The sequence below is a fragment of the Aquila chrysaetos genome, chromosome 1, assembly GCF_900496995.4.
Source record: "Aquila chrysaetos chrysaetos chromosome 1, bAquChr1.4, whole genome shotgun sequence".
Taxonomy (NCBI): domain Eukaryota; kingdom Metazoa; phylum Chordata; class Aves; order Accipitriformes; family Accipitridae; genus Aquila; species Aquila chrysaetos.
In genome coordinates, this window is record NC_044004.1 from 77,873,196 (window position 1) to 77,889,297 (window position 16,102).

At 38.0% G+C, this 16,102-nt stretch overlaps 1 protein-coding gene across 5 annotated transcripts in view; it reads right to left on the reverse strand.

Annotated features, from left to right (window-relative positions):
* The window catches only part of SPATA5 (spermatogenesis associated 5), a 231,720-nt gene that overhangs the window by 207,800 nt on the left and 7,818 nt on the right, over window positions 1-16,102 (reverse strand). For all 5 annotated transcript variants that reach the window (XR_005933346.1, XM_030019427.2, XM_030019407.2 and 2 more), the window contains exons 6-9: window positions 14,788-14,917; window positions 14,090-14,146; window positions 13,106-13,229; window positions 11,533-11,788 (exon numbers count right to left, since the gene is read on the reverse strand). Coding sequence is in view for 4 of the 5 variants with exons in the window: in XM_030019427.2 (XP_029875287.1) it covers window positions 11,533-11,788; window positions 13,106-13,229; window positions 14,090-14,146; window positions 14,788-14,917 (567 nt within the window). In the remaining variant the exon portion in view is untranslated. The remainder of the gene's footprint in view (window positions 1-11,532; window positions 11,789-13,105; window positions 13,230-14,089; window positions 14,147-14,787; window positions 14,918-16,102) is intronic.

Here is a 16,102-nt window from a genome sequence, read left to right on the forward strand (position 1 = left end):
TCTAAATCTTTACGTACTATACTTCAAAATTTAACAGTTTTATGCATAGAAAAAAGCATTTCATATAACTTAAAAGCCTTAGAAACCTGACTTCACAGGCAATGGATACAGAAGTTATTCCACTGTTTAATATTTTTGAGATAAAGAGCTCTTCTGCTTTATATTTGGCAATTTTTAATCAGCATGGCCTTCTGCACTCATTCATGACAACAACCCCAAAATCATACTAGGAAGTCTTTTATAGAACTTCAAGTACCATATACTACAAATCACATGTATTCTTGAACATATCATAGCATCATAAACAAAAGGGAATTTATAGCACTTCATTATATCAAGATATTGGATGGTCAAATCCAAGAAAAAAAAAATAGTGAACACGTGTAGGTATGCTGTTTGCAGTTACACATGAATATACAGTAACACAGACAAAGCCTGTTTGCCTAGCAGATGGAAGCCTCGCCATCACCTGGTAAGGATCACTGCTCCACTGAGAACGTCCCACAGACACATCCTTACCTGTTCAGTCGATCTTCCATCCTGTGCAGACCCAGCAAACCAGCTCTCCTACCCATCACGGTGAGACAGCACTAGGTAGTAACAAGAGCAGCTGCCACAAGCACTGAGGGACAGCAGGGATATGTCTAGGCAAAGGCGCTTTTTCCCTTTACTCCCCAGATAATGGAACAGTACCAGGCAAGCACCTGATGTCTGTGGACTACTAGCAAGCTTTCCTCTGACCTGGAGGCAGGAACCACCATTCCCAATAGCTGAAAAATTCAGATGTTTTCTTCCGTTTGCATCCTAAGAAACTTCTACAATTTGGAGGGGGGTTTGGTGTGTTTTGGTTTGGGTTTTTTGTTTTGTTTCATTGATTTTGTTTTGTCTTTTTTTTTTTCTCCAATGTACATAAGTATGGAATCAAACACAACAAAATATTTACCAAGGAATTTAAAAAAAATAAATCCATGCACCAGACTCCTATAAATATATTTTTTAACTTACTTATTGTTTATTTAATCTGTACATAAAATGCATGCCTATTTAGAAAAAATTTCGGGAAGCACATACCCTTACTTTTGCTCTTGAAACCATATTCTGCAATTTGTCTTTAGCTGCCAGCGCTGTACGGGAAAATCTCTGAAGAACTTTCATATACTGTTTGCACAGGAAAGATAATGCCCTTAAATCCCTTGTAACCATAACATTGCAAATTCACTCGGCTAACCTGAGCACTAATCTACTGTAGGGATTATGTATGGGATTTATAGTCCTTCGTGAAGAGCTCCGGCATTTGCTGGAACATGTCTATGGAGCTGACTAAAAGTTGCTGAGAGGTGCAACAGGGGAGGGAAAGGAAGGAAGGAGGAACTTTATTTTCAAAAATTCTTTCATCCAGGAAACAGTTTATTCACAGATCAGGTACACACACATCATTTATCCTAAGACAGTGACAACAGAGGGAAATAAGGAATACCAGACTGTCTGTTTCTAGCCTGCTCTCATACATAAATGTACCTAAGCTAAGGTTAGTCATACGTGTGTCAGAAGAAAAATAAGGACTGCCACGCTACCAGAATAGGAAGGGCAGAAAGACAAGAAGCAACAGTTAGTGCCTAAATGCCGGTCTAACTGTGATTAGGAATGTTGTCAAGTCAGAATATAGCTAAAATTTAAAGTCAGGAGACCTGTGAAAACTTTGCCTGAAAATATTTAAGCTCTGTCCCCCCAAGAGAAGCTATTCATTCTACATACAAATGCCTACTGCTAACTGATTTTACTCCTGCATAACTAACACAGACATATAAATGAAGCTACATTTCACCAGAGGATCTTTTATGATCTTTTATCAATTAAACGAAAGAACTAAGACTGCTTTCAGATCCTCATTCTGCTATTATATATTCCAGGAAAACGTTTTACCTGGAGCCTGAGAGGGAGTCAGAAAACATTGAACTTTTCTCCTGTAGTACCATTTCTACACAAATAGCTTGCCTGAAGTATAGCTGATGCTAGCTTACTCAGAAAAAAAGCACAGCTATGGAAAACATCGTTGTTTACTCAGATACTGAGAAAGCTTGCAACTTTGCAACCTGAAGATGAATATCTACTCTAAATGGGTTAGATCGGATCTTTCTAAAGCCAGGAGAGCAAGATGGAGTGAGATGAACTGTAACACAGTCAGTCACTCCCCATGTACTACGAGGGGAACATAACTCCTACAGATTTTTAGTATGGGAAGAATTGCACCTCAAATGTATTTGAAACAGAGTCTGTTACCATTGCTGTTCAAGTTACATTTGAAACCAGTCTCAGCACAGAAGCTGAAAGGAAAAACAAATGCATATCAACTGCTTCACAAAGATGACACTGTACTTGAGCTCTAGACGTTCCCATATTATGGTCACTCAAAGAACATAAGAGCAAAGCAACTGATTAAACAAAATTTGAAGAGAACTAAGGAGAGAAGCGTTAGCCAAAATTCAAAAGATACCTTATCTAAAAACACAACTGTGTCAAATGAAATTCTGCCTAAAACAAGACAAAGTAGCATAAACGAGTACCAGACACATCATGAAAAAGCAAAACAGAGAACAAAATGAAAAACGATTGCCTTTCCAAAATTAAAAAAAGTTACTAAAGGCTTCTTAAAATGTAATACGCCTTTCAAACAAATAATTTCCCCAAAAGTATGCTTCTATGTTGGAGAAAAAATAGTTTTAGTCCAAATACGTAATTCCAATTCATAACTGGAGCCTGCTCCAGAACCAGGAAATAAAATAACTTTCTGCATCACAAGGAACCAAGTCTGAATCACCAGCGATAATTTAATGCCACGTTACTGGAGGGCTGCAGTGAACGTGAATTCTGTTAGTAAGAGAAAAACACCGCAGTGCTTGTGTGCTGGTCAGCAATAACAGTGAGCATGGTTATGCTACTTCAGCTGGCAGGAGGTGGAAAGTTAGAAAAGACATGATGAGAGAGGAAGAAGGAAGCATGTAAGTCTGCAGAATACCTTCCAGTTAGCAAAATGCCAGTTAAGATGAATGACTCCATGTACAGCACGTTTCATTACCAAGTAAAAGTCCACGGATTTGCCAAGCCCTTCTCAGAGATTAAAGGTCAGGAAGTTGTCTTCAGTTCTTAGATGTGCAAACCCTTTAAAGTTAACACAGGGGAGCAAGCAGCTCAGATCATTGTAGAAAAAATACAAACCTATAGGATAATTTAAAAGATAAAAATTTTTTTAAATTTTAAATAAAAATGGACTGAAGTGTGTCTTCAAAAATCAGTTTAGTCTCGGTTAAATCATTTTAATTCATTCAAAGGTGCTATACAGACTGCTGAGAATTTCTGCTGTTGCTACAGGAATAACATTGCTTGGCACACAGCTCTTGTCCAGCTACACATCCCAGGAGCTGAAGCCCCTGAGGAACGCAAAACCAGGTAAGTAGAATAGCGACTAGCACACCACTCCTGTCAATGTGACTTTGAGCTGGGTTACCAACACTGCATTGATTCCCAGGTCTAGAAAATAAACTGTCTGTTCACACCACAGCTCGGCCAATGACCCAGCCTAAAACAGCCTAATGTCTGCCCTAAAATTTATTACGTTCTTAAGCAAAATGATATAATGTTAAATTTTCAGGATCTGCAAGCTGAGGAATGATGTTCTGACTGCCGTTTCCCAGCCCACTGGTCTGCACAGGTAGGGCTGCACCCACACAGGCTACTCTGGCATCCTGCACCCCTTCACCCTTCAAACCAAACAACTTGTTTTGGGGCTGACCCTCCAACCCATTCAAATGCAGAAGTTTCTATATGTATTGCCACACATTAATAATATAGTTTCTTCTGTACCACTGAAGCTGCAAAAGCAAGAACACAGTGTCTATCTGCCATGAAGGTTAATTTAAAATATTACTAACAGTTATTGATCAACTCTTCTGAAAATATTCTTTATTTCCTGCTTATATAAATATCAGCAGACAGAATGGGATGTGCTTTAAACAGATTATAAAGTACTCAACACACACCTGGATATATGAAGTCAGCAGGCCCATCATCCAATTAACTGCAAGCCAGTTTCAGATAAAAACACACTTAAAATTAGTTATGATGAAAACCAGAAGTTCACATGCCCTGACTGCAGTAAGCACAACATTCTCCATACAAAAACAAAAATCAAGTACCATTACAAAACAAACAAACATTAAAAAAAAGCAAAAGATTTTATGTAAGAGAAAATAACTACAAAAAGCAACATAACGTGCACCAGCATCTCTTCAGAGAGGCAAACAGAGCAAGACTTTTTCTCTCTGGATACAAAGACAGTCGCACTAAGGAAACATCTGTGCACTCAGCATATGCGAAGACATGGGGGAAAAAAAGGAGATTCAGAAATTTTCCAATCACATCAGAATGGCACCGAACCAAAGTGAAAGGGTGAGAATCTAACCCTATGCAGCTAAAATAATACAATTTTTGTGGAATCTTGGGAAAGTAGACATTTAAATTAGTTCAACTAAGACAGCCATTTTAAAACCAATTCTGACTTTGTCTTTGCCCTGAGATGTTGGGGGGAAGAAATCCTAAGAAAGAGGGCAAGGGATACCACAGACAAGAATAAGGTCAACACACTCCACCCAGTCTCAAGCATGTTCCTTCAAGCCGCTCAGCAGCATCCAGATGTAGCCACTTCTGCACGAAAGCCATCATTCTGAGTTAGTACTCTAAGAAACAATCAAAAAACATATGTTACAGTCTGAGTCCAAAAAAGCCACATTGCTTTGTTATGTGTGCGTGCAAGCAAGGACGCATTTGTTCATAACCTGTTAAGATGGAAGACTAGGTCAATTGCTTTGGTTTAAAAACACCTTCTGCATTAAGGACCCAGCTTTAAAATTACAGAACACAGCACTAACTTAAAACTCACGAATGCTGAAGATGGGGATTGGATTTTCTTGGTCTTCTTACACCATAAATTAACATGATGGAACACAGTGTCAGAAAACTCAATTGTTCCAGTCCAAAAATTAATTTGTAGCTTTACTTCTGTATTGTGTCTGGACTTTTCAGTGCATTTCAAAATCCAGTGTTCCGCCATTTCTGAAAAAATCTCTCAATTTCATAAGAACACATTTTTTGGTATTGACCATCTGACTATACGTGTTATTAATACTCCCAAAAAACCCCACATTTTCTACATGACCTTTTTATGAAAAGGCAAGCAGCCTTTCCCACCTCATTTTGAATGTCCCATGGGAACCAGTATTTAGTTAGAGAATGCAATAGCAGATCATTTGCAACAGCATAGCTTCAATCTTTTTCTGTGCTAAAAAAATAAATAAATAAATAACAACATAGACATGGTATTTTCAGTCACTTTCCATAAGGGAATAAGATAACTCTAGCATGTCAAGCAGTGCTTTCCCTTTAAAATCTGTAACTGCAATCAGCTAATTTGAAAACAAACCAAAAAACACCCTGCAAAACAAACAATCCTATTGCCTTGGCCATCAATTGCCTTTGTCAAAATCTACACTTTCAACAGTGTCTCAGCCCACATTCATACATTTAGGATTATAATCCAAGAAAAATATTTACATTTGTTGTACACCCCCAGCAGAACTCAGGTCCAAATCCTGTTGGGAAAGGTTCAGACTGAACCTTTATGGCTTAAAGAAAGCATAGATATTCTTGATGCCCTAACACTAGGCTGTTTCATCAAGACTGTGACTGAGCTGAAACGAAGAGCTCAGATTTGAGATACAAGGCTGAGAAGCCACATATTGAACGCAGCGTTTGTCTAATTGAAAGACCAGTCAGTGGCTGGTCCTCAGGGTGCACAGAGACTCACTGTTGATCACATTAGCCCAAATGGCTCACGTTTCCTGCAGGTGGCCAGGCTACCAAAACTGCAGAAGTGGGGGGGGGGGGGGGGAAACCACATAGATCTAACAAAGAGACATTCCTGGGTTTCAGGGGAATTTACTTCCCTGTCAATTACAAGGAAAAACAAAAAAACTAGGAGCCAGCCCTCCAATTGCCTGATTTTTTTTTTTTTTCCCTTTCTAATGCAAGCAGATTGCAGAAATTCTTTTTGGGGTCACAAAAGATACAGCAGGAAGTTTCTCAGCTCCAACAAAAGCCAAATGCAGTATCCCTCTAAATAACTTGCACTTTTACAGATCTAGTATCTACATATAATCAATATACAGAGCTACCAATTGCACAGCATAAAGACTCTCCATCCTAGCTATATTATTCATCAGAACGCAAGGGTAATAAAAGGGCCAAATGAACACCATAGACAGTAAGATCTCCAAACAACAGGACTCTTAAAATTATGAACATAAGACAAGAGACCATATCATATGTCTATGCAAGTAGCTTCACAGATTCAGCAGAGTAATGCTGATTCATACTGGTCAAAGATGTAGCTCAATTTCTTATTTCTGTAACATTTTTTGTAACAGCCAGCCAGCTGAAGCCAGTGAACCCTTATAATCCTAAAGGCTAAGCAAGATGAAAGATACCTTTAACTGTATTACAATCAGGCAATTGAAAAAAAAAAACCTTTGATGCAAAACAAAGTGATTAGTGCTTCTTTCACAGAAGTCTCAAAGTTTCAGTGGTTGTAATGCAGCATCCTCACTGGAACCAAATAGATGTTATTGCAAGAGAGACCACTATTTAAACAAAGACATTTGTTCTTCCTCTCCTCATGATGCTATCTTATCACAGTCCAAGTGTTTTATATCAGCACACTGAAATTATGTGTAATGAACAAGGATGTTCAAGATAAATTTTAAGAGTTACAAAGCAAATACTTCCTTTCTCTGTAAACAATATGACTGAACCCACTTCTTGAAGAAATCAAGCTATATTTATATTCACCCTCTTGAAATGCTACAGGCAGCCATAGAAGGATAAGTTTATAATAAATTGCTATATTTGGAAACCTTTGTTGCTAAGCATCTTCTAACATTCAGTACAGTTTATACCATTCATGTCCCTGCTACATAATTAACATTTCATATGTTTTTTTCAAAAAAAAAAAAAAAAAAAAAGTGCAGTGCTTATCTTTGCTGTTAAATTAAAACCATTATAATTTTTTACAGAATTAATAGAAGACTGTGAGGCCAATTAATTAAAGCAGAAGCAACAAGATCTCAGGGGCATACAAATACTGACATTATGTACAAGGATATGGCAGAGTCTATCTTCTAGACACTGCCTCTGTTTGAGATGAAACAATTCAGAAGGCAGCTGTTCACACTAAAAGGTAGTCTACTAAATAACTTAGGACACACTAGGCCTCTCCCAGTCTTAAGAATATGACTTTCTCAGCCGCACAGATAACTAAGCCCTTTTCTTGTCAAGAATTCTGTCCATGTAAATCCCTCAGAGGGTACTCAAGTCCTCAAGAGTCTACCATGAGGAGCTCGTTGCAAGCTGATGTCCACAGGATGTGGTCCAGTACCCATAAAGGTATTTGCAGGTTTTCTGTACTATGCTGTTAACCTATACGAAAGCATGCAGTTAACTGTGGAAATCACAAGCATATTGCTAGGCAGCAGATAATCACAGAAAATCCCAATTTCTCCAATGTAGTCACTACAGACAATGTAACCTTGAACAGAGATGAGGTACACTAATTCTGAAAGCATTGCATCTAAGCTAGTGATACGTGCCACGTTAGAAATACCAGTTTTACATTTAATTTTACTGGAATGATCATAGTTATTTGTAAAACAGACAAATAATACTTGCTCAACATATGAGGGGGGATACCAGTACTCTGCGCAACAATTAAGGCTGAGATAGATACACATACAGAGCTGATGCCTGTCACCCTGTTGTCAACTCTTGCAACAATACAAAGCTTCATGATACTAACATTTTTCCTATATAGTCACAAAACTTTGTGATTTCATTTTGTGAGAAGCTAGAACTGTGTCTTTAGTAGAGGAAAATAAGGTATTTGAAGAAAAATCCACTAATATTTTCAAAATTCAGGAGATAAAATAAAAACACTCTTAACTGATTATTATATCCATCTATATACAACTATTTCACAGGTGTTTGGTCATAATACCGTTTGTAAAAGTCCAGAGCACACTGCACAGATTCTCCAGGTTTCTTGTCCACCTTTCCTCTCCTGCCTATTCCAGCATACACAACACCACAATTCTGTACATACTATATACACATGGGCCTAGGAACATTCAGCACAAGCTGAATGTTAAAAGCTCCTAAAACTTCTTAATGACTTCCATGAAAATGCACAGAGTTGCTGAACAGAACAGAAAACTTGACTGTCTGACCCCAGAAGTACCACTAAGCAATTCTTGCACCAGAGAACAAACAACTTCTGCCAAGAAAACAGTTGGAATATATTTACAATAGCTATTTAATTTTCATTAACACATGCTCTTCAGAATTATATAGAAGACAAACATCAAAGCTTTTATAATGAAAATCTTCGGAAACCTAACTACAGATGCAAAAGTGAAAGGCTTCCCTGTCATAGCCCTACAATTACTGCATTTACCATGTTACATTAATTACTACACCCTTGGTTTATATAAGCTGTATATATATAATATTATAAATCTGTTAAAAAAGCAGAGTTGAAGTATAAAGATAAGGAAGCATGAGTCCTTTGGAAATGATCTAAACTTTGTATTAAGAATATAAACATATTTAGCTTGTAAACTTTCAGGCTTTCCAGCCTCAAATGAAGTACCTAAAGATATAAATAGGGTAACCAGGACTCAATAGTCTCCCAAAGACCACTACTGCAACACGATTAGCAAGCGACAATAATCTTGTACCAAAAATTGAACATGTATTTCTGAGTTCAGAATTCCTGCTCCTAAATTAGTTTCCATGTTTCACCTGTACTTACACACACATAGTGTCTAAGTGGCTCAAATAACCTTAAGATTTGTGAAAGAACTCTTAACTTGGCTAATTGTCTGAATATTAAGCATTTTGGTTACTTAGAAATGCGCACCAGCAGTCTTAACTGTATGTTTATATCATGATTTATGTTGTAATACATACGAAATATTATGTTCAATTCTGAGCCCTACGTTACCAAAAGGTTATTGACAAACTGGAGCGAGTTCAGAGAAAATCAACATAATTTCTCAGAAGGCAGGAAGGACTTATTTATGAGGAAAGATTAAACGAGCTAAATATTTACAGTTTGGCTCAGTAATGAATGAGGAGGTAGGGGACATGAGAACAGCCTAGAGATATCTGAAGGGTGTAAACACTGAGGAGGGAGAGTGAACGTGTTATACAAGGATGTAAATAGAAATAATGGGATAAAACTAAACAAGGAAAACTTAGGCTGAATATCAGAGAGCATTCCTGGACAGCAAGCTATCTTGGCCCACAGTGCAGTTTCTTAAGTGAAGCAATAGAAGCCCATTGCTTGGAACAACAAACAAGACTAGACAAAACACTGGAAAATTTGCCATATGGAATAACCTTGCTCTGCTGAGGAGAAACACTACCTCATAAAAGCTAGTCTTTTCTAAGTTTAACTCCAGTGAAAGCAGTAGTATTTTACAAGTCGTTGAAAATGATATCTTTTTTTTTTTTATATTACAAGAGCTTAGTCAGAAAAAAAAGAATCCAACTAAGAACGTTCCTTAACCATGAGCAACTTAAATTCAGTTTATGTAATACTTCGACCAAATCATGCTTCCGCAACTCTTTGAAAGGGAAAAACACATGTGGGCTGCAAAGAGTTAACGGCGCTGGACTGTATTCTCCCCAGCAGAGGTCACTCCAAGTTAACAAATAACAGGGAAATTTAACAGTATCGATTCAGACTTCAGGAAAGATGATGAATAGAAAGGGGACATCCTCCTTCCCTCATTCCTAGCACTGGTTTGGATGCAAAGCTCCCAGATAACAGCGCGTCCTGCAATCAGTCACAGGTAGATGCCAGAAGTTTTGGATCTACATAGCACATAATGTTCAATTTGCACAACATTCAAAATTTGTTTTCTAAGAGGCCCTCATGAAGTGGGTAAATATTGCCTATTTACAGCTGGATTATGAAACGTCCAGAATCCATGTGCACATGCACAAGTAAAGCCTAGGCTGCGTCATGTTTGGAATTGAAACCACAACACTTTCCACTGAAAAGTGTAGATTACATTAGTTAAGTATTTACTATGTGAGGACTGTGACACAGGCAGACTGACAAGCTTCCATAAACACAAAGGAAGGAAAATAAAATGGGAGTTTATCTTATTTTTCTTGTTGTTTGTATATATTTGTTTTAAAAAGAATGTTTGCTAACTTAAAACAGAGCTTAAAACACAACCGAAGCCAACAGGGGAGTGCTACAAAAAGAATAGTCTGTGTCTGTACATATTTTTTTCTTTTTGACCCATACAAAAGTCTACAAATTCATATTTGAGAACTATCCCTTAAAAATTCTGGGAACTGGCAAGTAAAAACCTTACTGTTCCAGGTGCCATCACCCCTAATAAAACTTCTGTCACTTTCATAGTTGATTCTGATGCAAGAATTAACCATGCACTGTGCCGCTGCCAGAGGAAGCTGTCCCAGTGCCAAAGGAAATAAAAGTAACCAGCACATACAACAAACATATTTGCGAGCTACAAGGGAGCAAATATGCATAAGCAGAGCTGAAGAGTCGTGTTTTGACTAGGCTGTTTTAAAAGGCTGCTCATGGGTAGCTTTAAGGTCCAACACTTAAACTGCGTACACGCATTCGAGCAAAATGTAAGAATTGATAGAGCATACTTTTAATATTTCATCCAATGAAAACAGAAGTGAACTCATGTTTAAGTATTCCCTGGAACATACTGAACCCTGGCTGCATGATGCATGGATAATTCTCCAGGGCTGTGCCTGTACTGGAGGCCAAGGGACACTTTCCAGCCCCCAGCTCAAGGCATGCTCTCCAGCTCTCCCAGCTCCACGGCACAAGCCGTCCCAGGTGCGTACAGTCTCCTAGCCCCTGCCACAAGCTCCTCATCTGCCAGCAAATGAAATACAGGCACAAAAAAACGAGAAGGGAGCCACAGTAAACACCACAGTCTCAACACCCTGGGAACAAGGATCGGCAGGACAAGCTGTCTAGCCTAAGTGACTTGGGATTTTTGTACGGAAGGGGTAGGCTCTAGAGTAGAAAAACTCTTAAGGGATGTATCAGTCAACTCACTAAACCATTGGTTTACTGAGAGACACCTAGCTATCTAATATGCTAGAAATGGCACAGGGGATTCCCTAGTGTTATTAATCTTAATATTCAATTTTAAAATCTATTAATACTCAAAAGAGTTTTTCTGACCTGCCCAGGAGCAGACTGCTGTTCCTCATATTCCATGCTTGTCTATGTTTTCTTTGACACAAAAATTAATTAAATGTCATTGTTTTAAAAGCTATTAGTACAGACAGTGGATTTTTATTTTTTTAAACAAAATAAAGAGACTAACAATAAAGTAAAGATCCTAAATAAGATGCACAAAGTCTTACCTGCTTCCTTGCACAAGGCTGCTAAGTCCGCACCCACATAACCATGTGCGCTATCAGCCAGTTGTGCCAACTCCGCGGCTGTGAGCAAATGGGGAACGTTCTTGAGAAGCTTTTGGAGTATGTCCAGACGATCTTGGGCATTAGGAATCCCAATTTCTACCTCTTTATCAAAACGCCCAGGTCTGCGCAGTGCTGCATCCAGTGCATGAGGACGATTAGTGGCCCCAAGTACCAAGAGCTGCCCTTCGCTGCCTTCCTGAAGGCATCAAACAATGCAAAATATTAATTTTAAAATACAATTAAATGTCACGCAGCTTATAAACATACTTCTTGCTTACTCTTCCCAGCTATTACAGACACTAAAATCCTGTTGCTAGCTCTAAAGGAACAAAGCAAACTTTTCAGAATATATACCCCATGAGTGATCTCATCCAACCTATCCCTAACCACAATTTAGCAATGCTATAGGCTGCACGCACATACAGATAATACAAGAGAAACTTTACTCCAGGATGCTCTCATCCCAGTGTCTCCCACTTTAATCCCAAGAACTTGCTTTCCTGTATCAGGAAAGTAAGCACCAAGGAAACAAAAAACAGCGTTTAAGCTAAAAGGTAGCATTGGCACAAGAACAAAGAGGTATCAGCAGACCTTGAATAAACAAAGTTGGGAAACAAATCATTTAAGGCATCAAAACCAGCAGAGACAGGAGGTTATAAAGCTTCCTGTAGGTTCAGTAGGAAAAGCAAGGTCAAAACTCCTAACCAATTTCCTCAAGCTCTGCTTTTTCACATTTAGAGTGAGGCAAAATCAGCTAGGAGGTCTCTTGCAGTGCCATTCTCTTTTTGTGAATGAAGCACTTTCTCCAGAAAGAATATCCATCAGTCTTTGCCATCAGAAAATATGTTCTGCCTGTGAACAACTCCAGACTGGGCAACTGAAATTATTATGCAGGAAAATAATAAGAAACTTGCAGATTACATAAACAGAGTTACTCATTTTCATGCTGTGGATGGATTTCTTTCATCTTTCCTGCTAATAATCATAAAATAATAGATGAGAGATTGGCAAACTTTATGGGCTTAATCCATAATGTACTCAAGTCAATTAAATTTACTGTTTCTTCAGTAGGCTTTTGTTTATGTCCTAAATATTACTATGGCAATCTTGAAATAGCTGCTGTTGCCTTTAATAATGCAGCCTACATATCACCAGAAGTATTTTGATGACTTTGATTTCAGAGCGATTCAAAATACCTAGCTTGTTCAATGATGGGCTATCACTAAAATTTCAGTTTTATCTCCAAAATTACAAGAGTGGGAGAAGGCAAAGGAAAGACAGTGAATGGAAGAAAACTTACTTTTCTTTAATCTCACAGTTATCAGGAGACGTTCCCCTCCTATGTCTTCTGCTTAGCATCCAATAAAGCATTATATTACTATATAAAGTCTCACCTAAGCCTATTTTCCTTTCTCCCAAATGACAGACCTAAAATTGGCTGCATTATAGAAGCAAAATTTCTTTTTTCAGCTAGTCCCCATACACATTAATTGTCTCAATACAGTCTACTTACTGAGCCAATGCCATCCATTAACGTCAGCAATGAAGCAACAACTCTCTTTTCAACTTCATTCTGAGCCCCTTCTCTCTTTGGACAGAGTGCATCCAACTCATCAATAAATATAATGGAGGGGCGACTGGGGTGGGGAAAAAAAAAAGTTAAGGTGTTCAGGAAGATTTAAAACACCAAGGCAGAGAATTGCAAAGCTGTTTATGGAAAACACCCAGTTCCTACAAAAATTAACAAGTATCCCATTCCCTCAGGCAACTGAAAGCTTGATCCTTGAATATGATGTCACTCAAAGAGATAACTAAAATGACTATATATATTAGACAATTAATACCTTTAAGATGACCTACCAATCTACTTTTCTATAACTCTCTCCCAAAGATTCACCACTGAATACACCAATTTCATGAGTAAAAAGAGAGCATTTTATTTGCTACTTCTATAAATACAGTATGCAATAGTCTTTTGTTAATATATTATGAACACCAATCATCTGGAAGTCTAAAGTCTGCCTTAACCAAGTCTAATAAATTTGGGCAGAATGCCACCCTAATCCAGAGGCATGCTATATCCAGTACCAACACTAGCTCATTTAGAGCTGGCTTCCATGTCTCAGCACAGCACTACATTGGTCTCCAAAGATAAAACTAGACAGAAAAACTTGGATCCAGGTGAAACTCTGGCTCATGCTTCCATCTGTTGAAATAAGGTACAATGCTCTAACGATAAGATCGAGCGAATTGGCACCATCTGTAACAGTCCCTTAAAAAGGGTAGTGTCCAAAAGCACTTAATAGGCATACTAGAATTTCACTGCTTTCCTTCTAGCTAAGCGCTATATAAACAAATTTATTCCCTTTTAAACAACCACTGCAGGAAAAAATTCCAATTCAAAGATTCTTGCAAATGTTTTTCTTTTAAGAACATTGACGCTGGAACCAATACCGCAAATAAGTGAACACGAACAAAATTATCCAAAAGAACGTACCGCAGAGAAGCTTCAGCAAATATCTGACGTAATCTTGATTCAGACTCCCCATAAAACCTACAATAATTAAAATATTTTAATAAAAAACATTTTTTGGTCTTTTCCAGGCAACTTGGAAAATTACTGCTCGTGTGTTCCAAAAAGCCATAGCGCACCCTTTTAAAGTCCTGAAGTGTATGCAAATCTACAATAATCTTTATTTCCACAAGGATGAGAAATTATGGTAAAATGGGGCACAGAAAAAGATATAACCATCTTGTAACTAGAAGAAAGATTAAAGGGAAAAGCTTATCTCTTCTGTGTTGAAACAATTTTATCTGTATTTTTAAAGAACAAAAATATATTAGTTCCCTGGAGACATTAGTCTGTGCAGTGACATCTTAATTTCATATATGCTTTAAGAAGTCACTCTTCTCGTTGCAGAACTAACACACAATCGCACATGCAGTTTTAGTCCCCTCTTTAATTTAGTCCATGCCTTACACAAATTTCTTGGCCAAATCCAGTAAACCTCTTTTATTACAAGAAGAAACATAAGCCCTACTTGAGAGAACCCTTTCCCATTTGTTTTTGACTTTCTTGGGCAGATAGCCCATAGCCAATTCTACATCTACATTTACCCACAATGGAGAGATGCCAGAGCAGATTTTGGGCTAATATGGTTATAGAATTAATGAAAATAAATTGCGTGGACTTACTTGCTTATTATTTCAGGACCATTAATAACGGTAACATGAGCGCCAACCTCATTTGCAATGGCTTTGGCAATCATAGTCTTCCCGGTACCTGGAGGGCCATATAACAGCACTCCTCTAGGAGGAGGGATTCCTTTAAACAAGCACATGCACACAAACAGAGAAGAAAGTTATTTGTGGTAAACGCCGGACTGAACAACCTGCACTTGCACATTTCACTGTCCCAGTTATTACCGATTATAACTTGACCTCAGCATTAACTTCTTTAACAGACATATCATTTTGATAAAATTGTAGGCTTTCAGTGGGAAGAGCACACTTATATGGGACATACACCTACATTTTTTAAAGTCAAATGATTCTGTTTAAAAAGCAACTATTTAAATCATTATATTTTTCAGTAGTTCAACATTATAATGCTCCCTATGCGTTGTGGTGTTTGTTTGGGGTTTTTTTTTCCAAAAAATTATTGGACTGAGTACCTAATACGGTACACTGATGGACATAAAGTTATTCATGATTCTTACAGTGTCATTATTACAAATTTCCAACATCAGAAAACCACTTCTCTTCAACACTCCAAAAAATTTCAGAAAGATTGTGAGGCTTGATTCAAGAATACTTAAAAAAAGATGAAAAATACACATCAAAAGAATAAGGATTTAATGGCGAATGTTAAGAGCCAAAACAGACAGAAACATTCAGGCACAGAACATAAGGGACACTAGAAGAAGAACAATGTACCACTGTGTACAGCTAAAACTCGACAGAAACTACAGGTAACCGCATGAAGTAATATTATGATCCCCGGTAAAGAGACAAAAAAAAAAGCTTCAGACCAGCCAAGCCAAATTAAATGGGCACAAAGCTGAAAAGAGAAGGTTAAAATTTAGAAAGCAAAAAGAAGAGACAAACGTTTGACAAAGGACTGACCCTGGCACAAAACACATTGCTGAAATACGACCAAAGAAGAAACATTAGTTGGGTACTGCAATACCAGACAGGGAATGATGCTCGAAGGGCAGGTCACATCCCAATGGTGACAGAGAACAATACAGCTGGCATGGACAGAAAAGCCGAATCTTAGGAACGAATATACTCAAAAAGAAAAAAATTAGCTGCTAACTGACAGAAGATAGAGGTAAGTATCTTTATGGACACGTTACTTCACAACAGTCCATTAAAGCATGTGCTGCTCCCTCATGTGGCGTTTCTGGTACTGGCAAGAAATAGAACTGCTGAACTAGAGGTCTCACCTCAGCTGACAGCCTCCCTCCCCCTAAGCTGACAAGGACTCTCCACATTTGGATGGTTACTA